This window comes from Brienomyrus brachyistius, chromosome 16, assembly GCF_023856365.1.
Source record: "Brienomyrus brachyistius isolate T26 chromosome 16, BBRACH_0.4, whole genome shotgun sequence".
Lineage (NCBI taxonomy): Eukaryota > Metazoa > Chordata > Actinopteri > Osteoglossiformes > Mormyridae > Brienomyrus > Brienomyrus brachyistius.
The window spans coordinates 3196652-3222266 of record NC_064548.1 but is presented as its reverse complement, the minus strand read 5'-3'; the positions used below and the strand labels follow the sequence as shown (position 1 = coordinate 3222266).

Below are 25615 nucleotides of genomic sequence, written 5' to 3'. Positions count from 1 at the left end.
GTGAAAAAAATGTGAAACCTGTGAAATAAAAGACTTTTCCAGGGTTAAGAACGTTTATATGTAGATGAATTGAAAAGTGCTGTATTTCAAAATAATTGTGGTCCCTACAGAGATTTCTAGTTGTTCTTGATATTATATATTTTATACAGCTGATGTATTTATATTAAATGAACTAATCAATATGAATATATTATATCCATGTGAAATAAAAACACAAAAAGGCATAATGTTGAAGTTTATTTATACAGATACATTTTTACATGTGACAGACAAAAAAAAAATCTTTACAAATAGTAATTTCATAAATGTAAAAAAATGCAGAAGTGTGTCTCATGTTGATGTTTATATTGATTGTGCTGTTAATGAAGGTTAATGCAGTCTGACAGAAGATTAAGGGTATAGGAGCAAGACATACAAGTATCTGTATAAATATGTCTTCAAGAGTAACAATATTGCTTTTATACATTAAAGGGTATCAAGGGAAACAGAGAGATTCCACCAAATTAAAAATATAAGTATTATGCACAGTGGGAAAGTTAAATAAAAGCCCATATCAAAGTAAGGCATCCAGTCTGTCAAGGATTGTCAGTCAACACTTATATCCAAGACACAAAGACACACACATACACACACACACACACACACACACACAAAATAAGATTTATAATAATTCATTTTTAATATATATACCACCGATTCTCACTAAGCACTCCATTTGAATGAATGGCCCACATTTTTGCTCTCATGTGATGAGGTCAGAGGGATTCTCAAGCCTGCAAGCTGAGCATTTTCCTCATCGTCCTTTGCTAAATAATCCTGATTGATCACATGCCTGTTAAGACCCATTCGGTTTTTTATTGGTTCCCTGTTATTTGTTTTTATTTTTGCTGTCTTTTACTCCTTGGAGTCCTGCGGTACATTCTTTTCTCCATTAACCCCTTTCCTATATATCACTCATGATAATGTAGACGAGGACTTGATATTCCTGCCAGTAGACATTGCAAGTATCTGGTGCTAATGACGCTTTTGTGTAGTTTCAGTCCTGCATATTTGGTCATCAATCTTTAACCTTGGTTTTATGGATGTATATATTGTAAACTACTTATTAACTTATTATTAACTAGCCTGAGTACTAAAGGTAAAAAATGTGTACTGATGTTGATAATAATTTACTCAGTTTGGTGTTTGGTTGATCAGATTGTGATGCTTCAGGTTTTACCATATACCACAAAGGCCTAACTCCAGAGATACTAGCTGGCCACCATTGCTGTTTATTTTCAAGCTGGTCTGTGTGCTTCTGTCACTTGAGGACTGCCGAGCTACAAGCCTCTGCCACTGGGATGATGTCATTCAGCATTCCATAACAGGTACATGATGTCATAAAGTGTGATCTCGACTTACGCTTTACGAATAACTCAGGAGTGACTGGTATAAGGCTGCAATTATTTAATACCCTCTACCAAGTTACAGTCAAATATGAGGCAGATTTTTTGCCCTCATTATTTTTGCAGCTAAATTTGAACCAGGGGCCACACCCAGTTCACCCCCCATTCTTGCCCATAGTTACTATGGTAACTGTACTTGGTGATTCTCATATGCAATCTTGTGATCTCATCTCAATTTGTCTACTGCTTAAAACTTGTCCCATTGAAACAAATGTTAATTACATGTTCGACTAGCTGATTAATTACATGTCTGACTCGCACATAAGTGCCTGTAGTTCCCAAGCTGAAAAAAAAAATAGAAATAATTAATGCAACTAATTGGAACTTGTGCAGGTGTCTGCCAACATGCTTACAAGATGACATGGGACAACATAAACCTCAAGAAAGCTAACATTGGCAAATTTTGCTGTTTCAATGTTAATCTTGCTTTTCCCTGGGAAGTGAAAGATGTAGTCATCATTTCAGGCTATAAATGTGCATGTATATTATTTGTCTATTCATTTCTCTCTCTCTCTCTCTCTCTCTCATTTCCCATTCCCTCTCTCCCACTCAAGCATCTGCACAGGACCAGCCCATGAATGACCAGAGGGGGCACTCTCCACTTCTTACCCACAACGCAACGTTCATTCAGATGCACTCAGCTCATCACCATCACACCTCACACACTGTTAACAAACCCATTTTTTTACAAGAAAAGTGAAAAAAGAAACAATAATACAAATAAAATTATTATTAATAATAATGAAAAAATAAAAATAATAAGCAGCTTTATGTCATGAAATTATATTCAAAGGTATAAACAGGTATATATATGTGATATATATACACATCACACAACAAAAACATAAAATGAAAAAACAGGATATTTGTTGTGTGCAGGTATATATACATATACATACACACACACACACATGATACATGCACATCCTGTTTTATATGTATATGTATATATGATCATTTCAGTATTGCACGTTTTCTTACTATATTGTGTTATCTGCAATAGCTTGTTTCACCCCAGGCTCCACCTACCCCTTCTTCCACACTGAGAAGTTTGTTAGAGACATTAACTTGTCCAGCTGAGTGGGTCTCGCTTGTCTTTGCTTTTGTATAATACTGAAAAGTGCCCAGGTTTACAACAGCTGCTATTCCACTTTGGACTGGGCCTCTATGGGACAAGCGGGCCCATGAAATCGTCCTTCTTCTGCCGCGAAGATCCCACTGCCCAGTAACAGGCCAGGATGTGTGGGTCATGGCTGGGAAGAGCTGCACCGATTCACACCGCACCCTGTGACAGTCTGGATGAGGAGCCAGCGCACCCCAAGACCCCCTCAGAGGTCACGAGCGCATCAAGAGTCATCTGCATTTGGACACAGCTCCCATGGAAAAAACAAACTTCAGAAGTAACAAAACCTGAGGGGGATTTCAAATTTGAACAGTGAGGACTTGGATTGCATGTCAGAGGCAGGGGGGGGGGGGATCCTCAGAATTTCTGGCCTGGTCCCATTCTTCTTCCTGATGTGTACAGTTTATGCTGGGTAGGAATCATCCATGCCTGTTATGTTTTCACAGCATTGTATGAAACTGCAGAACAGCAAGTCGGCCATGTGACCCTAATGGCTGGTGGGGTTCTGGAGGTCAAGCTCCGCCCATGACCTGCTGCTGCTGGTCTGAACACCTGCCCATGTGCTCCCACCCCATGTTCTGACCATGGAGCAGGATAAGCAGGCTGGGGATTGCTCCCTTTGCTTGTTGGGTGGCTTCTCTTGCATGGATAATGGCACCACATGTGCCCCCCCCACATACACACCATCTGACATGCCATCTCTCTCTTTCATTCCTCCACTTCCTTAATCACTCTTGCTCTCCTGTTTTATTCCCCCCCCCCCCCCCCCCCGTCTCTCTTTGTCTCGTTGTCCATCATTTTGCTGATACCTCAACTCCTTGTTTTCGGGGCCCCCGGAACTGTGGTGTGAGGTCTCCTGAACTCAGAGGCACCTTTCATTATTAACGCCGCTGTCAGGCAAGAGGGACCCCCCCACCAAATAAGCACATTTTAGAAACCTACAGACAAACACAGACACACACAGTGCTGCTCTGGAAAGGGTATTGTCAAGAGTGGATGCGAAGGCCACTCGGACTGGGGGTGGGGGTGGGGGTTCACACATACACCGGCTCACAGACCTCAGTCGGCTCTTCCTCAGCACTGGAGCCACTAATCAGAGGCACACCCTCCTCAGGTGGCTTCGGGCAGCGGAAGGGGCATCCATTGTCATCAAAGAAACGGCGGAAAGTGAACTCATAGAACGCATGTTCGGGTTCGCCCAGCTTGCCTTGGGTGGGGCCCAGTGCATCGCCCCCGCTACCGCTCCAGGCTTCTGGTCCATCCCCCTCCACCGGGTCAAAATTGGAGGTATCCATGGGGTGACTGATCCTAGGCCGATAGGGTGCCGGCTGTGTGCGCAGGTTGCTGGAGAAGTCAATCTGACTGAAGAATGGGTGGGCCTTGATCTCTCCAGCGCCGTTACCGCCGAGCCGGTCCTCGGCTGAGCAGCACAGGCGGCTGATAATGTCTACTGCCTCGGCACTCAACTTCACCTGGGGTGGCACCTGCAGCGTGTTCTCCCAGTTGATGACCTAAGAAACAGAGACCATCACACTAATCACGGCAGACATAATCACAGTCAGACTCTATCACACTGATCATCATCACAGTCAGACTCCATCACACTGATCATCATCACAGTCAGACTCCATCACACTGATCATCATCACAGTCAGACTCCATCACACTGATCATCATCACAGACACTCTATCTCAGTGATCATCATCACAGACTCACTCAAGCTGATCGTCATCACAGAGACTCCATCACATCGATCATCATAACAGTCAGACTCCATCACACCGATCATCATCACAGACTTTCCATCTCAGTGATCATCATCATAGAATCTTCATCACATTTAAACAATACAAAAACTCAGAGCTGTTTGGTAAAACATCAGATTTTGTATGTGCAGTACAAATAAATAAAAATTGCTGCATTGCATACTAGAAAAATCTATAAAAGAGCCATGTGTCATTGCATCAAAAATGACCCCGTTCTGCTGTGTGACAGCGCTTTTCTTCATGTTTTTTTGATGCAAAAATTTGCATGGCGATGATGAAAGGTGCTCAGACCCAGATCGTTAAGCGTAATGTGAGCACAGATCAGCAGGGGAGTAGGGAGTGGGCACAGTATGAGGCAACTGGGCCAAGTGTGAGTACACCCTCAGTATAAATCACACTGAGCATCACAGAGTCTCCATCACATCATCATAAAACATTTGCCATCTTCCTTTACAAGTTGATATTGCTGTTTTTTTAAACTGAGCACCTGTGGAACCCTGTACTAGGAAACTAAATGGCAAACTGCTTCAGACTGGAAGGTTGGACTGCTTGTTCCCTCCTATGGTTTGAACTTCAGTAAAAGTGACTTCAGTCAAATATTCAGCTGCAAGTTGTGTTTATCAAAGGCAATTATTACAACTAATTAATGCTATTGATCCGGGTATAGTTTTAGTAGAAGCCTGACAGCAGTCTGTCTCCTGACACTCAAACCTGTAACATTCTGGGTAAAAGCCAGCTGCCCCACCCAGCCCCCATTGTAGAGCAGACGCTTTCAGCCAACCTTGATCTGGGTCTCTGTGGGGGTGGGGGCCAGGAATGGGGGTTGTCCCACCAGCATCTCAAAGAGGATCACACCCACACTCCACCAGTCACACAGTTGGGTGTAACCTGCAGAGAACAGAGGCATTCATCTTCTGGGGTGAGGCTTGATTTGACGCTGATACCGGCACGTCTTCAACTTTATTCTAATTAATCAAAAGTTATTTCTTTCAAGATGTCATAACAAATGATCCTTTGACTAACAGCTGCTTTTTTTCACAATGATACATCTTTTTATTTAATTTTATTTAATATATAATTGAAGGTGCATCATATATTTTGCTTTCTACACCTTGATGTGAAACAGTTAACTGTTAAATTCTGCGTCAGGGAAGTCATAGATGCAGATCTCCTTTGTTGCCCATCTTCGGCTCCACCTTCTGGCTCAAACTCCACCGCGTTTGACCCACCTTTGCGTAACAGCACCTCGGGGGCAATGTAGTTGGGCGTGCCCACCAACGAGTGGGCCAGGCAGCGCTGGTGCTGCCTCATAGCCCTCTGCTCCAGGCTGGCCAGCCGATCACCGCAGCGGCAGTTGGACATGTCATCCCACAGGTCGCTCGGCTCCATGCTGTCCTGACGGGTGTGGCTTCCTGAAGCAAAGACATGGTTTGATGCGTTTGAATATAGAAGTTTATTGGTAGTTTCTGGGACTTTTGTGAAAGTTGCAGACAACAGGTGAAGGCCAACACACAATAGACAAAAACTCATAAATACATTCATCTATGAACAGTGCTGGTTTGGAGGACACCAAACAAGTTTACGGCAGCGTATGGCGTGATATCTTCTAGTGATCTCCCCCCAACCGCCCAGTTCAAGGTGCACGCTTCGTTTGCTAAGGGGACTAACTTTTACACACTTTTACCAGTTTGAGGGCGGGGGCTGCATGAATTTCCATAAGGGATTATAAATTATATAAAGACAACTAAGTTTGGTAGTTTCTCCTCAACTTTTAGAAACTTGCCAGGGGCCAGTTTAACTCACAACAAAACAATATGACACACTGGTCACATGAGATCACACATTACTATCAAAGGTGTCCGAAGTCCACATGGTGCTTCAGGGAACCTTCACTACCCAAACTATCTTGGACAGTGGCATTGCCAGTTGCTAAGTTGGCACCCCATCAGCAGATGGCACCCTAGACGCCCACCTATGTTGCTGAATGGGTTTACTGGCACTGGTTACCATAAATATGGGCGCTGCACTTCAGGTATGGGCATTGCACTTCAGGCTGCGTATTGACAATGCATGCAACTGAAGTGGAGAGCCAACGTATAACCTTACCACAAAGTTTCTGCAATGCAAACATCAGCCTCCCCTTACCTTTCTGATAGTATTTGGAGTTATGCGTCCAGCGGAAGCCAGTGCACAAACCAAAGTCGGTAAGCTTGATGTGGCCGTCCAGGTCAATGAGGATGTTATCGGGTTTGATGTCGCGGTGGATGAATCCCATCCGGTGCACACTTTCAATGGCCAGCGTCAGCTCAGCCACATAGAAGCGGGCCAGGTTCTCAGGGAAGACTCCCATGCGGATCAGCAGGTTCATCATGTCCCCACCGGGGATGTAGTCCATGACGAAGTACAGGCTGTCGCGATCCTGGAAGGAGTAGTAGAGGCGTACCACCCACTCATTGTCAGCTTCTGCCAGAATGTCGCGCTCGGCTTTGACGTGAGCCACCTGATTCCGCAGCAGAACATCCTTCTTGCGCAGTGTCTTCATGGCATACAGGGCGTTTGTATCCACCTTGCGTGTCAGACACACTTCACCAAAGGCACCGATGCCGAGAGTCTTGATCTTCACGAACATGGATTTGTCCATCTTGGCACGCTTCAGTCGGTTGTAATTCGATTCCTTCTGATAGAGCATCTTTCTCATTTGTTCTTGCTCAGCTTCAGAGAGGCCAGCCTGGGGGGGTGGGGGGGTGAGGGTAGAGGTGAGGAACATGTGATATAGCAGTTAAGGACATGACATGAACTTCTAACCAAGGAATCCCAGGAAGACGATATTAAGTTGCACTGACTGATAATAATCTATGATAAACGTAACCATAACCCAAAGATGCAAAAAGAAGCTTGTCTGGGTCAATGTGAAGAACCTATCAATTAATGAGGTAGAAATGAAGTCATTGCTTAACATCTGTGAAATAGTCGTTCAAAAGGAGTCAGATCCATCCATCCATTCATTATCGCCAACTGCTTATCCTATTCAGGATCATGGGAGTTCCGGAACTCTTGAAGGCTACAGGCACAAGGCACGGAACAACCCACGACAGGACACCAACCCATCAGAGTACACACACACCTTTCACTCACACATGCACACCTATGGGAAATTTGGTAACTCCAATTTAACCTCAGCATGTTTTTGGACTATGGGAGGGGGGGGGGAACCAGAGTACCTGGAGAAAATATCACAGGGAGAACCTACAAGCTCCACACACATGGAGCCATGATGGAGACTCAAACCCTGGTCCCAGCAGTAGAAGACAACAGTGCTAACTACTGTTCCACCATGCTACCCCGAGTCAGGTCATTTATCGTAATTTTTATCATCCGCAATTCATTTGCCTACAATAGGCATTTTGTTAAGTACATACAAAATCAGGCAGAGATACACATGTGCACGGACACACGCAGCTTCAGGCTCTCACCTTGGACATCTCTTGCTCCAACTGCATTCTCCTGTTTAGCTTCTGCTGGTAAGTCTTCATGACATTCTCCACGTGCTGCTCCATGTAGAATTTGAAGGCAAAGGGCGAGTAACTCTTGATGCGGGATTCCCGCTTCTCTGTGTCACGGGCATTCTTCCGCACAGGCACCGGTGACGTCTGGATCTGCTTCTTGTCTTTGGCTGCCTTCTCAGCCTTGCTGCCCTTGGCTTTGTCCTTGGTGAGGGCCTCTCCAGCCTTTGCACTGCTACTGGGCTCCACAGTGGAGTTCCCAGGGGCACCGTCCAAAGGTGCTGACTCAGGGCCCATCCCAGGCATCATGAGATTTTTGGGGTAGGGTGGAGGTGGGCAGCGAGGCTCTGGGGTAGGTTCTAGGGGATATGAGTGTGGTTCAGGTGTGTCCTGGGTCTGAGCCGCTAGCCAGCCTGGGTGGCAAGGTCCCACAGCAGTCTTGGGCTCTGGTCTCAGAACCCGGATGCTCTTGACAGGCTGCTGTATAGGTGGTGAGGTCACAGCTGTGATGGTGTGAGGTGGCCCCAGGGTGGTGTCCTGCTTGACGGTGGAAGGCCTAACTGCCATTCCAGTGCCTCCTGTCCCGGTGCCACCAACCTTTTGTGGATTGTTGAAGGAGTTGGTCCTACTGGGGATACGGACCTCCCCCCTAAAGGGCCCCTGTGGTCCCTGGGGAGGTCGAGCAGAAGCTCCCTCTGAGGGGCCAGACTGGGCCCAGTGGTGCTCAAACAGGTCCAGGTTGACACTGGCCCTGGAGGGTGTCAGAAGGGCCTGGGTGACATCAGAGTAGTCGGGGCCCACTGCTGCAGTGGCCTGCCGGTGGGGGATCATGTGGACCTGGTGTGGATGTGGATGGCCATGTGGTGGGAGGTACAAACCAGGAGAGTACCCAGCTGCCCCCCCACTGCTTTGCCCCAATGCCCCTTTGCTCTGCAGACCCCCGTACCCATCTGAAGGTGATGATGTCACTGGCATCTTGTTCTGAAAGGAGGAGCTCCTCTGGACAGGATAGCCTGATGACTCCATTACATGTGGCCGGCTGGGTCCATAGTGTGGTCCGCTAGGACCCCCTGGTGGCGAAGTCTGGAGCTGCAGGGGCTGCCCAGAAACGGTATAACCCATTAGAGCCTCATTCGGTGGATAGGCCTTCTGCTGGGCACTGGAAGGGAACATAGGAGCCCCAGTTGGGTTCTGGGCAGCCATTGAAGGTGGGTATGGCCCCATGCTGGGAGGGCGGCCCAAGGGGTTGCTCATGGGCGGGCCTTGGTTAGAGGGTGGTGGGATCATGTAGGTCACAACTGGGCCACCAATATAGGGTCTGGGCATATCCCCCAAGCCAGGGGCACTCTCTGCTCCATACCCAGGCCCATCATACATGATTGGACCCATCTGGTGATATGGGGGCATGGCGCTATCTGCCCCCCCATCCAGTGCTGGCCGGTGATCCATGGAGTTTGGCACACTCCCTTGGCCTATGATAAGAAAATGAGTATGCCGGTTAGTGAAGTATGTACACTGTCATGACCACTTGCATCTACACTAAAGTATGTAGTGATAAATTCACAGAAACAGGCACAGAATGCCGCAAAATCAGTTACTCATACGGTCAAGCTCCTTCACCATAACATAACCATTTTACACGACAGCATGCAAAATCTTTCTTACGGTACATATTACAGTTTCTGCATTCTTAGCCATCAAACAGAATTTGTATTGGTACAGACCCTAAATGTAGACTTTAACATGTAAACATGAACAATTATTGTGTTCCCAAGCCAGGGCAGATCATTGTTACTGTAAACGCTTTGGTATGCAAGACTATAACTCAAAAACTGATTTGCGGAACTTTTTCAAACTTTGCAGGCATATTGTCTGGGTGATAAACTGGAAGTGGTTTAATTCTGTGACAGATTGGATTTTGAGACAATTTTTGTAGCAGTGCCACATACTGATACCAAAAAAGGGCAGTTTCAGACATTTAGTCCTGTTAGTGCAATAACTCAAAAAGTCAAGGGAACAACGAAAATCATTTTCACCATTTGCCAAAATGTTGAAAGGATGAAGATCTGGACCTGGTCAAATTGTGAGACAAATTATACTAAAATTGAAGCAACATAGCTTAGTGACAGTGAAGTAAAAGATGAGTTATATAAGATAATATGCTTAACCTTGTGAGTAGGATAACTCTATTTGATATTATTACACTATTAAATCTTTAATTGATGTTATTACTGCTTCACAAAAACATTATATGGATGAAATCCTACACTTGAAAATCTACACCTGATAGACCTAAGACCTGAGCCCCAAAAATGAGATTGCAGCCAAGGGTGAAAATAGAGGCTTGGAGACACCATCTAGTGAACACAGCCACTGCCATCTAAATGAATTCCATGAAACTTTTTGCAAACTTTCCAGGAACACTTTAGGAACACAGGTTAGTGATTGTCATGTTGTGGGGAGCAAGATGATTTTCTGAATGTTCTAAAATAAATTTTCGATTTTTTTCCATCACCAGCACCCATGCTCTGTAAATTTTATCAGTAGCAGTCCGGTGGGCAGTCAGTGAAATTTACCATGGGGGAAATTAATTGTGTCACATAGCCCTAGTGCACATAGTCAGTGGTCAAGATGAAAGAACAGGTGCAGATCTGGTGAACCTGATTATATTAAGACAAGTCAACAACCCCTCACTACGACCCCAAGCACAAGGCTGGGGTTCACCCTGGACGGGATGCCAGTTCCCAGAAGGCCCAGCAGCGTCTCTACTTCCTGCGGAGACTGAGGACAGCGCACCTTCCACCCCCAATCCTCACCATGTTTTATAGAGGGACCATAGAGAGCATTCTCTGTGGCTGCATCACAGCCTGGTACGGGAATTGCAGCGTCTCGCACCGCAAGACCCTACAGAGGATTGTGAGGACGGCCGAGAAGATCATTGGGGTCTCTCTCCCCTCTATTACGGACATCTACACCACACGCAGCAACCGCAAAGCCACCAGCATTGTGGATGACCCCACACACCCCTCACACACACTCTTCTCCCTCCTCCCGTCTGGCAAAAGGTTCCGTAGCATACGGGCCTCCACTGCCAGAATAGGGAACAGCTTCTTCCCTCAGGCTATTAGACTCCTCAACCAGAACTGAACACAATCCCCCCCCACACACATACACATCTGTATATAATATTTATTGTTATTTATTATACCACGGCATTTTTGTACAGCATTTTTGCACAAACAACCTTCGCTGCTACCATACAGTAACAAATACTGTATCCAGAATGTTACCACTGTTAATTGGCACTGTATGTTGTCTTGCCTGTCTTGTCAATCTGTACTGCTATGCTGTCCTGTCTGCACTTATGATGTTGCTCTGTCTTTGTCCAGCTCTGTGTTGCACCATGGTCCTGGAGGAACGTTATCTCATTTCTCTATATACTGTGTGTATGGTTGAAATGACAAGAAAACCTACTTGGCTTGACTTGACTTGACTTCATAGCAGAGTACATGCAATCATTCTCTGTAGGTTTTCAGAAACACTAAATAGCCAGTTGGAGGCAATTGGAGGACCTGGAGGAAACCCACTCCACACTTGACCATCATGCCCCCAATTTGTGTGTGTTTGTTTTTTTACAGTTTACAGTCTGTTACTGTGCATATATGGAACTCACCCGGTGAGGTTTGCCTGATGACGCGCACGATCTGCTCGTTCCTGGGGTCCAAGTAGCCCATCTTGCTGATGAACTCCAGTGCTGCTTCGATATTCCTGCTTCCTGTCTGCTTCAGGGCACGCACTGCCATTTCCTGTGCACCACAGGGATGCATAAAGCCAGTGGGAAAATGCAGGGGAAAACAGAAACAGTGAGCTAAACAATGCGGCATGTCATAATGCCTTGGTGTTCCTACTTCCGGAAATCTGACACCGGAAAAGTGAGGAACATGTGAGGAATGTTAGAGTGCCAAAACAAGGAAACTACTAATCTACCATAGGAATAACTTTTAAACACCTATATTAATAAATTTTATGAATAATCATTTGCTGAAATTATACCAAGAAAAAAATCGTGATGTGTGTAAAATTGATTCACACTGATGCGAGGCAATTCATGAAAACTCTGACAAAGTACTTTTCATAACTGCATTTTCTTCAGCCCTCAACACCTCACATTCTAATCTTTATGCCGTCGCTCTGCCTTTCAGAGGTTTCATTCAAGTGAGAGGTGCTTGATTCAGCTGTAATCTGAGGTCCTCACAGAGTGTATTATTGATTGGCTTCCCTCTCTGTTCAGAGAGGTTTAGTATAAAAAGAAAGCAATTATAAATCGCTAGCTGTAAAAAATGACTTGAAATGCAGAGGTCTCTTCCCCAGATACTTGAGATCGAGCAATCACACGCGTTATTGGGGAGCTCATCCTGTACAGCACATGACTTCACTACAGAGACATTTGGCAAAGCCGTAGTTTTACATATAACACAACTATTCTGATATACTGCATTTAATGGTTCAACAAGAGAACTGCAAGCAAAATACAAAAGTAAAGCCATGTGGATGGACAGCATAGCACTGCTTGAGCTTTTACAGGCTATAGCGACAGGGAGTCTAACTTAAAATCAGAAAGAAGAACAAGATCACAATCCTGTTATTTTTAATGTGCTGCTTAGCTAAAACTGAGAAAACATTTTTCAAGCTGGATGTTTGAAAGCAGTATGAGGTTCTCAAGGTTGCAACAGCAAAACCCTTTACAGGAGTTCAGCTAACAGCTGTCAGGTTACAGTCTATGTTTTTAACCACCAAGCCAGTTACTCAGACCTCAGGCTAACCTGCAGTGCAGTCAAACACAACTCTTCTGGGTTCCCCAAGACGTCCCCCGAACACTAACTGCACCTGACACGCTTAGACTGCTCTCTTCGGCACTACTGCCATCAGCAAAGACACTGTCATGTGACCAGTAAGAACGCAGCCTGGAATTCACAGGACAACTGGACAGAACGCAAAGAAGGGAGCAGGGGGGTGTATTTTAAGAACCACAACCCCACCAAAGAAAACATAGACATACACACATACACGTGTAGCAAACCAACACTCCATGTCTATTTATGGTCACCGGTTGTAGAAGGCCAGTTGGTTGCCTGGCTGTATATCTCCGTAGCAACAACCAACCTTTTCACATCCTCTCTACATTTATGCTTCTGCTTTCTGCCAACAGGGGGAGAAAAATATTGGTTCAGTCTCCAAAAGAGGGGTAGTGATTCGAAGAATCCCTCACTCCCAAGGAGCTACTCTCAGACTTCTTTATCTTCTGACCAGGAGCACAGCCACATCTAGGTGTCCCCTCTTCATTTTTTCATTTATTGTTTTACCATTAGCTCGATGGATTCCAGGTCTTTGATACAGCAGGAAATTTATAAAGCTCCAGGGTGATTGATACTAGTTGGCCTTGTTACAAGGATTCCACCAATACACCAATGGTCTGGAAGGGTCACTTAGATGCCCTCTTGGCTGACTGAGGCCAAAATGTTTGATTATATTCCTCACAATTTACAATATGATGTAAGATCTGTGGAGCCATATTTTTCAAACTCACTTAAAGTTCACATAATAATGGTAACTAATAAAAAACAGTGTGCTGACAGCCCCTGCTCTAGCAACTGAAGGTTGACCATCAGAAACATGGCTTCTCTTGAATTTCTTGTTTCTTTATTGTGCTGTGGTCATCTGAAAGACTTCTGGCAAGGAAGTGAGCCACGTTTGGTTTCACCTTAGTCACTCCTCCCCATGATAAATCACTCCCCCCCCTCTGGAACATTCCATTCTGAACACATATAAAATTTTTGCCTTGACTCTTTCTCACACAAAACATTCCACTCTGACTCCTACTTATGCTAAAACATTCCACCCTGACACCTCCTCACACAAAACACCATGCATTGACTCCTCCTCACATACAGCACATTCCGTCCCAGATTCTTTCTCTTCCCTAAGAGTCCCAGAATTCCTCACTTGCAGCATGTTCATTTCTACCCTGAAGAACTCTGCAAGAAGGTGTTCCATTCAAGCTCTTCCTTCCACCCAGACCACAGTACATCTCTATAGTTCACTCCACAGCATATGTCGCCTGCCCTGGCTCCACCCCCATGGCCTAGCCCCGCCTGTTGTGCCTCCTGTGAGGTACTGGACCTGGCATCTGAGTGATGCCCTGCACTGTCATACAAGGCCTTCATTGTGCCGTCTGCTTCTAGCAGGAAGGAGCCCCTTGGACATACAAGCCTTTCTGACACTGCATAATCACACAAGCCTCCCCGGCCCCAGACTTCAGTGACCCATTCAGGTCTTAAAATAGGAAACAGGGGGGAGAGTCTGCAGGAGTATCTGACAGTAAAGTAGCAAACACGTTGCTGTTACCTAGCCCAAACCACAAACACCAACTGCAAAGACACATTAAAAACAGAATGGCCAAGTCAAACAAACACACTACAAACTGACCGCAAACACAAAAAAGAAGGCCTCGCTAAAAACTGACCAATCACAAAAAGCAAGGCCTCGCTAAAAACTGACCAATCACAAAAAGGAAGGCCACGTTAAAAACTGACCAATCACAAAAAGCGAGGCCATGCTAAAACCTGACCAATCACAAAAAGCGAGGCCACGATAAAAACTGATCACAAACACACAGAGCAAGGCCATGCTAAAAACTGACCAATCACAAAAAGGAAGGCCACGCTAAAAACTGACCAATCACAAAAAGCGAGGCCATGCTAAAAATTGACCACAAACACACAGAGCAAGGCCACGTTAAAAACTGACCACAAACACAAAGAGCAAAGCCACGCTAAAAACTGACCACAAACACACAGAGGAAGGCCACGCTAAAAATTGGCCACAAACACATGGAGCAAGACCACGCTAAAAACTGACCACAAACACACGGAGCAAGACCATGCTAAAAACTGACAACAAACACACGGAGCAAAACCACGCTAAAAACTGACCACAAACACACCGAGGAAGGCCACGCTAAAAATTTGCCAGAAACACACGGAGCAAGACCACGCTAAAAACTGACCACAAACACACGGAGCAAGGCCATGCTAAAAACTGACCACAAACACTCATAGCAAGGCCATGCTAAAAACTGACCACAAACACACATAGCAAGGCCACGCTAAAAACTGACTACAATCACTCATAGCTAGGCCACGCTAAAAACTGACCACAAACACACGGAGCAAGACCACGCTAAAAACTGACCACAAACACACCGAGGAAGGCCACGCTAAAAACTGACCACAAACACTCATAGCAAGGCCACGCTAAAAACTGACCACAAACACACATAGCAAGGCCACGTTAAAAACTGACCACAAACACACATAGCAAGGCCATGCTAAAAACTGACCACAATCACTCATAGCTAGGCCACGCTAAAAACTGACCACAAACACACAGAGCAAGGCCACGCTAAAAACTGACCACAAACACACATAGCAAGGCCACGCTAAAAACTGACCACAATCACTCATAGCTAGGCCACGCTAAAAACTGACCACAATCACTCATAGCTAGGCCACGCTAAAAACTGACCACAAACACACATAGCAAGGCCACGCTAAAAAATGACCACAATCACTCATAGCTAGGCCACGCTAAAAACTGACCACAAACACACGGAGCAAAACCACGCTAAAAACTGACCACAAACACACCGAGGAAGGCCACGCTAAAAACTGACCACAAACACACGGAGCAAAACCACGCTAAAAACTGACCACAAACACACCGAGGAAGGCCACGCTAAAAATTGGCCACAAACACACGGAGCAAGACCACGCTAAAAACTGACCACAAACACACAGAGCAAGACCACGCTAAAAACTGACCACGAACACTCATAGCAAGGCCACGCTAAAAACTGACCACAAACACTCATAGCAAGGCCACGCTAAAAACTGACCACAATCACTCATAGCTAGGCCACGCTAAAAACTGACTACAAACACACAGAGCAAGGCCACGCTAAAAACTGACCACCAACAAACATAATTGACTGCATGTAACATTAATAATAATCATATTAAGATTTATTCTGAAATATTTGCATTAATTCAACATAACTAATTATAATTTCAGTGGTGTTATTTTACTGTGTACCGGGAGAGAATAGCTTAAATTGTGGCCTTTCATATCACCCATAATGTTTTTACCAACAGTCTCTCTCTCATATAAACACAGGCATTATAAACCTCATCAGATGTCCTTTCATTCACCAGTTTCACTTTCAGGTGAGATGCCATCGTCAGATTATGAAACTGAAAACCATGAATAAAATCCACTGTCATTCCCATTACAATGTCTCGTCCACAATAAGGTGTTGGTAAAACACGCAATCAAATGGTCTCACATTTGCTTTGATCATGCAAATCTCAAGACAGTTTTCCCCAAATTCTACCAGCATGTGGACTTTCCGACGAGGGGGGCCAACACGCTGGACTGTGTCTATACAAACATCCCTGGCGCGTTCCGCGCTGAGCCCCGCCCCCACCTCGGATTCTCTGATCACGTGTCAATCATGCTCATCCCAGCCTACAGACTGCTTGTCAGACGTGCCAAACCCGTCCAAAAGCAAAGAGCTGGCCCCTAGGAGCCATCTGTTTTGAGCACACTGACTGGGACATGTTCAGGGAGGCTGCAACCTCCGGTGACTCTACCAACTTGGAGGAGTACACGACCTCGGTCACTGGCTACATCAGTTAGTGCATCGATGACGTCACTGTCTCCAAGAACATCACCACACGCTCCAACCGGAAGCCCTGGATGACTACGGAGGTGCTCACCCTGCTGAGAACCCGTGATACCGGCTTCAATTCAGGTGACCAGGCTGCCCTGAGAACAGCAAGGGCCAACCTGTCCAGGGCCATTAGAGCAGTGAAGCGTGCCCACGCCCAGAAACTACACAGCCACTTTAAAACACTGGAGATGTTCGGCGCATGTGGCAGGGCATCCAGGCCATCACCAACTACAGGGCATCTCCACCTGCCTGTGACGGTGAGGCCTCCCTTCCAGATGTGCTGAATAGCGTCTACGCACGGTTTGAAGCCCAAAACATCATGGCAGTGAGGAAGTCCATCCCACCTCCCAACGACCAGGTGCTCTGTCTGACCGTGGCTGATGTGAGGAAAACTCTGCTTAGAGTCAATCTGCGGAAAGCTGCTGGACCAGACAACATCCCTGGTTGTGTGCTCAGAGGATGTGCAGAACAGCTGGCTGATGTTCTCACAAACATCTTCAACATCTCCCTGAGCACCACAGTCATCCCAACACGCTTCAAAACCATCACCATCATCCCCGTGCCAAAGAAGTCTTCAGTGTCCTGCCTCAATGACTACCGTCCCGTTGCACTCACGCCCATCATCATGAAGTGCTTCGAGAGGCTCGTCATGAGGCACATCAAGTCCCTACTGCCACCCTCACTGGACCCCCTGCAGTTTGCATACCGTCCCAACCACCACCCTTCACCTGGCCCTCACCCATTTGGCAAAAATGACACTTATGTGAGAATGCTGTTCATAGACTTCAGTTCAGCATTCAACACTATCGTTCCTCAGCATCTGATCGGGAAGCTGAGACTGCTGGGCTCTCAGTAACTGGGTCCTGGACTTCCTGACTGGGAGACCTCAGTCAGTCAGGATCAGGAGCAACATCTCCAGCACCACCATGCTGAAGACAGGAGCTCCCCAGGGCTGTGTGCTTAGCCCTCTACTTTTCACGCTGCTGGCCCACGACTGTGCAGCAATGCACAGCTCAAACCACATAATAAAGTTCGCTGGTGGGAACTGTGGTGGGTCTGATCAGCGGGAAAGATGAGGCAGCATACAGGGAGGAGGTGCGACGGCCGACGGACTTGTGCAGAGCCAACAATCTTTCCCTGAACGTGGACAAAACAAAGGAGGCGGTTGTCGACTTCAGGAGGGAACAGAGAGATCACTCCCCGCTGAGCATCGGCGGCTCCTCGGTGGAGATCGTCCAGAGCACCAAGTTCCTTGGTGTCCGCATCACGGAGAACGTGGACCCTCAACACCAGCTCCAATGCCAAGAAGGCCCAGCAGCGTCTCTACTTCCTGCGGAGACTGAGGACAGCGCACCTTCCACCCCCAATCCTCACCATGCATTATAGAGGGACCATAGAGAGCATTCTCTGTGGCTGCATCACAGCCTGGTACGGGAATTGCAGCGTCTCGGACCGCAAGACCCTACAGAGGATTGTGAGGACGGCCGAGAAGATCATTGGGGTCTCTCTCCCCTCTATTACGGACATCTACACCACACGCAGCATCCGCAAAGCTATCAGCATTGTTGATGACCCCACACACCCCTCACTCACACTTCTCCCTCCTCCCGTCTGGCAAAAGGTTCCATAGCATGTGGGCCTCCACTGCCAGAATGGGGAAGAGTGTCTTCCCTCAGGCCATCAGACTCCTCAACCGGAACTGAACACAATCCCCCCCCACACACACACACGTGTATATACTATTTATTGTTTATTTACTCTTTTCTACCACAGCATTTTTGCACATAACCCTCGCTGCTACCATACAGTAACTCAAATACTGTATCCAGGCTGTTACCACTGTTAATTTGCACTGTATGTTGTCGTGTCTTGTCAATTTCTACTGTTATGCTTGTGTCCTGTCTGCGCTTATGATGTTGCTCTGTTTTGTTCTGCTCTGTGTTGCTCCATGGTCCTGGAGGAACGTCATCTCATTTCACTATATACTGTGCGCATGGTTGAAATGACAAACCTACTTGACTTGACTACTTGACTTGATATGCAGTTCATGCTCCAATAAGACAGTATAATCAGGCTCTCCGCTTCTCAGTTAATCTATCAATCCATCCATCAACATCAAGCATCATAGTGTAAAAACATGCTGTGAGTTGGAAAGTCATAGCGGCTGCCCCCTAGCACTCCTCAGCACCCAGGAGGCCTGTGGAGTACTACAACAGTGTATCTGCCTGATTCTCACTCAAAAACGGCATTGAGATCCCAGCAGTGTGCCCCAGGCCATGTTCTCCTCTCCAAACCAAACACACAGCACAATGTTAACAAGAACAAGAGACACCAAGCTGCCAATGAGTGCTGAGACAGCCTTGAAATTTCTGTCAGGCCCATCTGGCCGACGTTACCGCGGTATAATATAACTTGATGACAGGGGAATCGCACTGCCGCATCGAGCATGGGTCGAATTCCATGGGCTTTAGGTCATTCGTGCCGCTGGTATCAAACTCAAGGCCAAAGGGCCAAAAATGTACTCATTACTTGCAGCCTGCATAAACTTATGAAAAATAACATATGGGCTGTAAACAAGCCCACAACAGAATTCTGAAATACAGACTAATGGATTTGAAAAATGCTGCACAATATTAAAAGTAAAAAGCCCTGCTATTCTTCGTGTTTCCACTGAGAGGGTTCTAGAGTGCTGACGAATGAGTCATACTCTTGTCAAATGTTGCTGCAGACAAGATTTTAGATCTTGTCTATTTTGATGTCTTCATTCATTCAAGAACTCCATGATAACTACATGGTGATGCACTGCATAAACCATGCTGAGTGGCAGCAACAGAGCCACCTAACTGAAACTGGGACTGCAGGCAAGGGAAGTTCTGCTTACATGAAATGTCACAGTTTTTTACCAGGTGTCATTGATTGTGTGTTATGGCAGCAATCCATTTTGATTAGCACCTGCCTTAATCCCCCTTAGATGTTTATAAGGGCACCCTATATGGGGGAGACTGCTAAACCTCACTGGGGTTAAAAAATGTTCAGAGGGACTCCTGCTCAGAACAGAAAACATTCAATATTGATGACTAGTGCTGTCCCAAACGATTATTCTTTAAATGATTAATCTAGCGTTTTTTTTTTAATTATTCGATTAATCTAACAATTAATTTTTAATTGTCGCGGGGGTCCGGAGCTTATCCCGTAAGCTTTGGGCACGAGGCTTCAAGTTAGTCTTTTAATACAATTCACCCTCTCCCCCACACACAAATCTGAAATTCTCATTAACATTTCAATTTATTAAAACATTTCTTAAACATTAGAGCATTATTAACAAAAAAAGGATTTCTGTTAGACTGAAGTTGATAATTATCACAATAGTTAATTATTTCAGTACACCAATTTCACTTTAATGTTGAAGTATGTGCTAAAACATTTAATGATTTCATAACTAGAGAAATTTTTTTAACCAATACTAGCAAAGTGTTATAGTTAAGCTTACTTCAATAAAAATAGTGCGTAAGAGTAGTCGTAAACGATAATTTGTCTCACTCTTACATGACAGAATAAGTAAACAGACGATATAAAACGGCTGAAACAGCGTCATTAACGTCAGCTACAGTAGACTTGCAGAAAAGGTGTCATAAATGAAATTTTCTCAAACATTGAAAGACCGAGTGCGAGCCTTTTTTTCCGCGTGTTTAAAAATTTCCATTTTGTAGGGTGGGTTCGAGAAGTCTCATTAATATTTATGAGATAGTGCTACACGATTGGCCAGTGCATGCCTTACAAAATAATGTAGCACTGCTGGCACCAGCGATATTAGACAAAACTGTATCGGAATTCAGTTTATAATTCATATAGTTTTAACGGTGCCAGCAGTGAAACAACTAGCCAGCTTATTAGCAGAATAACTTTGTATTGTAAATGAAAACCCTGCCGCATGTCCAATAAATAAAATATTGTAGCTCTCGAGTGGCGAAGAGATCATCAGGGGGACAGTGAAGTTCAGTTATTAGCAGACTGTTTTATTGCGCGATTCTTAAAAGGACAGCTTTAACGATCTCCCGAGGGAATAAAGTACTACTTAACCTTACAATATGGTCAGCTTATCACTTAGTGCATTGCAGTTACAAAACATTTATGTAGTTTACCACGTTCAGCTCAGTCACATCTAAGATCCACATCGACGCATTTTTATAATCGACATCGTCGATTACGTCAAATAATCGTCCCAGCCCTATTGATGAGTAATTTCCTGGGCTGGTTTATATTGCCAATCCAAATATTAAAGGTGTTGCTAATGTGATATTAGCCTATTACACAGAAATTGACCCACATGAGATTGGACTGGATCCAATGTAACCATTTAAATGATATGTTGATCTGCGTGAACAGGGTTGTGCACCTCTCTGACCTCTGTGCTCACCACAAGTTTTCAGACAGGCTCCCCACACAACTGAAAACGTGTGTGTACATGCATGCATTTCCTATTTCTGATCACTGCCTAAAATGGTTATTGTCCTTCAAGCATAAATGTCTTCATTCCTGTTGTCCAGTGGCGCAAAATTCCAGATGCCATTGTATACAATGTGACAAACCCCAGGGGATCCATTCACCATAAATACCACTTAAAGGCTTTGGTTACCTCAAAGAAGTGACCTTGCCTTCGAAAAAGAGTCATTATGAAAGAGTAATTCATGCCATGCACCCTAAAGGCTCAATTACACGTTCCGTCAGTAGCCTCCATGGTCTCTGCTGCACATGCGTGACAGACGTGCACAGGTCCATGTAGACATAAACATCGGGAGGCATGCATTCTGGGTTGTGGTTGACTGCGTGGTAGCGTCTGATGATGGAAATTGCATCACTTGACCATTTGGTATCCTTGTGGCTGCATGGACGTGCAAAGCATGAACCTGAATACTGAAGTGTTTGCGAGTTATTTTATAGTTTTTTTTTTGTCCAATCCAGTTCTGTAATGATGGAAATATAAATTCATGTTCTTCAGTCAGTCAATTGAGGTTTTCTATTAAAACACAAAATTATATTGCTACTAGAAGTAGGTTTTGCAAGAAATCAGTCCTGAGAAATTATCTTTTTTTGGCATTTTTCGAAACGTTCTAGTGTTTGGTAAGTGAAGTTCTAAATCGTTGGATTTTATTGATGGTACAAAGGCAATTTGGTCTACAGCACGAAGCAATTTGTTCAATGCTGATGACTTCTATGCGTCTATGCGTCCACAGCCCCATTCTCCCACACCCTAACTACTCCGGATCCACCGTGCACCTTAACCATGAAAAAGTGGCCACAAATATTTTTCTTTTTGAGTGGTGTCACAAACCATGGTGTTGACAGATCACCGCAGACACTACTGTGACTGGACAGGTGTGTAGTGGGAAACAGAAAGGCTGGTTTGGCTTTCAATAAAAGCAACAGCATTTCAAAAATCGCTAGCAGCTAGCCTGCTGTAGAGCAGAAAGAGGCAGAAATATGGTCAAAGCCAGGGTTGTGCTGTACAGAGGCACATCCTGTGAGAAAAGTCCAACACTTTCCTGTGGGCTGCTTGCTCTCTACCGAATCACGGGGTGGTAACAGGAGGAAAGTGTTCTGGAAGCTTTGGATGCATCTTTTCCCTAACCACAACCTCGGCTGTCACAGCAGCAGATGTTCCAGAACATTCCAGGAGCTGAGAGATTCCAGCCATTTGGAAATCCCCTTCGATCTCTCTCTCTCTCTCTCTCTCTCTGTCTCCTCCCCTCTCCTCATTTTTCAGGTCATCTACATTCTGCTAAAGTACCCATGCAGAGCTTCATACTCAACTGTAATGCAACTTCGGGGAATTGTTTTTATCTTCTTTCTTTTGGATCGGTCTGTATGCAATATTTTGCTGAGGTATTTATAAATTATGTCATTATGTTACTGATGTTATGTGGACATTTTTCATTGAATCGCTTCTGTTATATGACAATAGCAACTGTAAGCTAAATAAATCAATACAGATGGCATCCACTGCACCATTGTCTGTGTATCCTTAACATACCAAAGCTTTGCTGAAAACCGTTCATATAACCTCTACCCCATAATTACAGGCTCCCAAGAGGTATGATCTTTGGCCATTGTTTTAAATGAAGCAGAACATCACTGTAAAGTGAGTCCCATGACCCAATTACCCTTGCTGGAAAAAACAACAATAATGCCAAAAGATATAACAGAATTGAGTGAGACATCAAAAAGTGTTATTTCATAATAAATCAGTATTCTGACCAGGAAAAAGACCCATCTGTCAGTTTTCTGATCCACGAGTCTAAAGGTGAGACATATTCCTAATGGAAGTGGCCATTATAGACGATGTGACTGAGCTGAACGTGGTAAATACCAAGGCAGAGAGAATGAAACGGGAGGCAAAGGGTGTTTTTCCACCATACCAGGTACCGTACTTTTGGTACTTCAAGAAAGTACCCAAAGTACGGTACTTCATGGTGTTGGTGTTCACTAGGTTTTCCTGGTACCGGCACCGAATGACATCACAACTTGAGGCAGGGCATTTTGCACTGAATTAGAAAAATGGCTATAGTATATTATAGGACTGGATGACGTGCGATATTAATGCCAACATCGCATGTTGTGCAGATCCAAATCTTACATCGCTAGTCAGATAGATTAAGATCAGGCTTTTTCTTACTGTTAAATTTGTATGGACATTATACCACAGGGGGTTAAAGTTTCCCTAAATTATTTTTACTATGTTACTCTGTCAGAGAAATGTATTAACTCTTTTTTTGTTTTATAAATACCCCAATATGTATTAGAACAAAATCACATTAGTATATTTATAAGAAAATCACATCACTGGGATGACGTGCTATATGCGTGTTTTATTAGTATATTCAATAAAATACTTTTCCCACATCCTTTTTATTCTTGTCATGCAATTCCGGATCATTTTGTGTATGTCCTTATGACCAAACCACATCGTTTTTTTTGTTTAACGTTTATCATTATTTTCTGGTTTTCAAGGTTTCGGCGGCAGGCTATATGCACAACCAATGGACATAGAAAGTATTTCAAGTCCCATCCCAAAATACCAAAGTACCAAAGAAGTACCCCAGCTGGTTTGGCACTTTCAATATTGGAACTTTTGGTACTGGTACCCAACCGGAAGTTAATGGAAAAGCTAAAGTACCAAAAGTATCATATGAAAGGCACCCAAAGAGTGAAGGAGATGAAGAAGACAAAGAAGAAGCAGAAGAAGAAGAGGAGGAGGAGAGAGTAGGGGTTTCAAGACACAGTGACCCCATTAGCCACTCCATTTTAGTGAAGGTTACATCCCCCACATGGATGTTCACTCATGCAGGCACACACGAGCACACACCTGCACACATCGGCACACTGGCACACACCAGCACACACCGGCACACACCTGCACACATTGGCACACCAGGACACACCAGCACACACCGGCACACATGAGCACACCGGCACACATGAGCACACACCTGCACACATCGGCACACACCAGGACACATCAGCACATGTCGGCACACATCAATACACACCGGTACACACCTGCATACATCAATACACACCGGTACACACCTGCATACATCAATACACACCAGTACACACCTGCACACATCGGCACACACTTGCACACAACGCCACACTTCAGTAAACACCGGCACACACCTGAACACACTGGCACACACCCGCACCCGCTGGCACAACATGAGCACACATCAGCACACATCGGCACACATCAATACACACCGGTACACACCTGCACACATCAATACACACCGGTACACACCTGCACACATCAATACACACCGGTACACACCTGCACACATCAATACACACCAGTACACACCTGCACACATCAATACACACCGGTACACACCTGCACACATCGGCACACACTTGCACACAACGCCACACTTCAGTAAACACCGGCACACACCTGAACACACTGGCACAACATGAGCACACACCAGCACACACCAGCACACACCAGGACACACCAGCACACACCAGGACACACCGGCACGCATCAGGACACGCACACATGTGTGCACATGCAGCTCCTCCCCAGACCACCTGGTGGCATGTGTCTAGAGAGTGGCAGCACCATCAGCATCCCCAGGATGTCATTCTCACACTGTCAGATCCACCGATTTTTCATCATTATTAACATGGGGTCTTTTCAATCAGGAGGTGATGCTCTCCTCCATTCCACTTCCAGAAAAGTCAAACAACACTAGTACTTCTTTCTAGAATGACACTTAACTTTAAACTATTCACTGAATGAACAAGATTTTTGCTTTAATGGCATTTCAGTCTTTTAGTCCCAGCCTCAAAGTCATAGTCTGAGACTCAGAGCATCTCAAAGAAGTCTCAGTCACATAGTCTGAGTCACATGACTAGGGAAACTAAGACACAGTCAAATGGCTGCCTCTTATCAGAGATTCCTGGGAGTCTCAGGAATGTGTCGTTATACAAGCGTCCGCTCCGGCAGTCCTCCACGGTGGCTGGGAATGTACAACATTCCTCATTGAGCATGTGCACCCGCACACACAGCGTCACAAAGAGGTGCACACTCACACACACACTCACACACACACACTCACACACACACACACACATAAGTACATGAAAATAACAGGTTTTTATCACATTGTGTGGGATATTTGGTCCCCCGCAATGTAATATAAACATAATCCACACAGATACACACACACACCACAGAATCACAATAACAAAACCTACACTAGCGAATATTAATCGAACTTGTCCGTAGAATTAGTTTAAAATCCATTTAAATGGCCTCTTCAAAAGATGGAGGACAGGAAGGAATAACCTTCTCCCCCCTCCTCTCGATCCCCGCAAAAACATTTCCGTCTCCAAACGGGTTATGTAACAAGCAGCTTAGTGGCTGCCGTGAGGGTTGGCTGATAAGGATCGGCTCGTGGGACAGAGACATTTCTGGGAAAAGCCCCAGGGG

General features: G+C 45.1%; 1 protein-coding gene across 1 annotated transcript in view; it reads right to left on the bottom strand.

Annotated features, from left to right (window-relative positions):
* Positions 1-222: 222 nt before the first annotated feature.
* lats2 (large tumor suppressor kinase 2) overlaps positions 223-25615 on the bottom strand; it is a 31767-nt gene continuing 6374 nt past the window's right edge. Inside the window, exons 3-8 of the mRNA XM_048978771.1 lie at positions 11512-11644; positions 7809-9310; positions 6481-7063; positions 5565-5747; positions 5117-5223; positions 223-4079 (exon numbers count right to left, since the gene is read on the bottom strand). Of these exons, the coding sequence (XP_048834728.1) occupies positions 3603-4079; positions 5117-5223; positions 5565-5747; positions 6481-7063; positions 7809-9310; positions 11512-11644 (2985 nt within the window). The 3' untranslated portion in view covers positions 223-3602. The remainder of the gene's footprint in view (positions 4080-5116; positions 5224-5564; positions 5748-6480; positions 7064-7808; positions 9311-11511; positions 11645-25615) is intronic.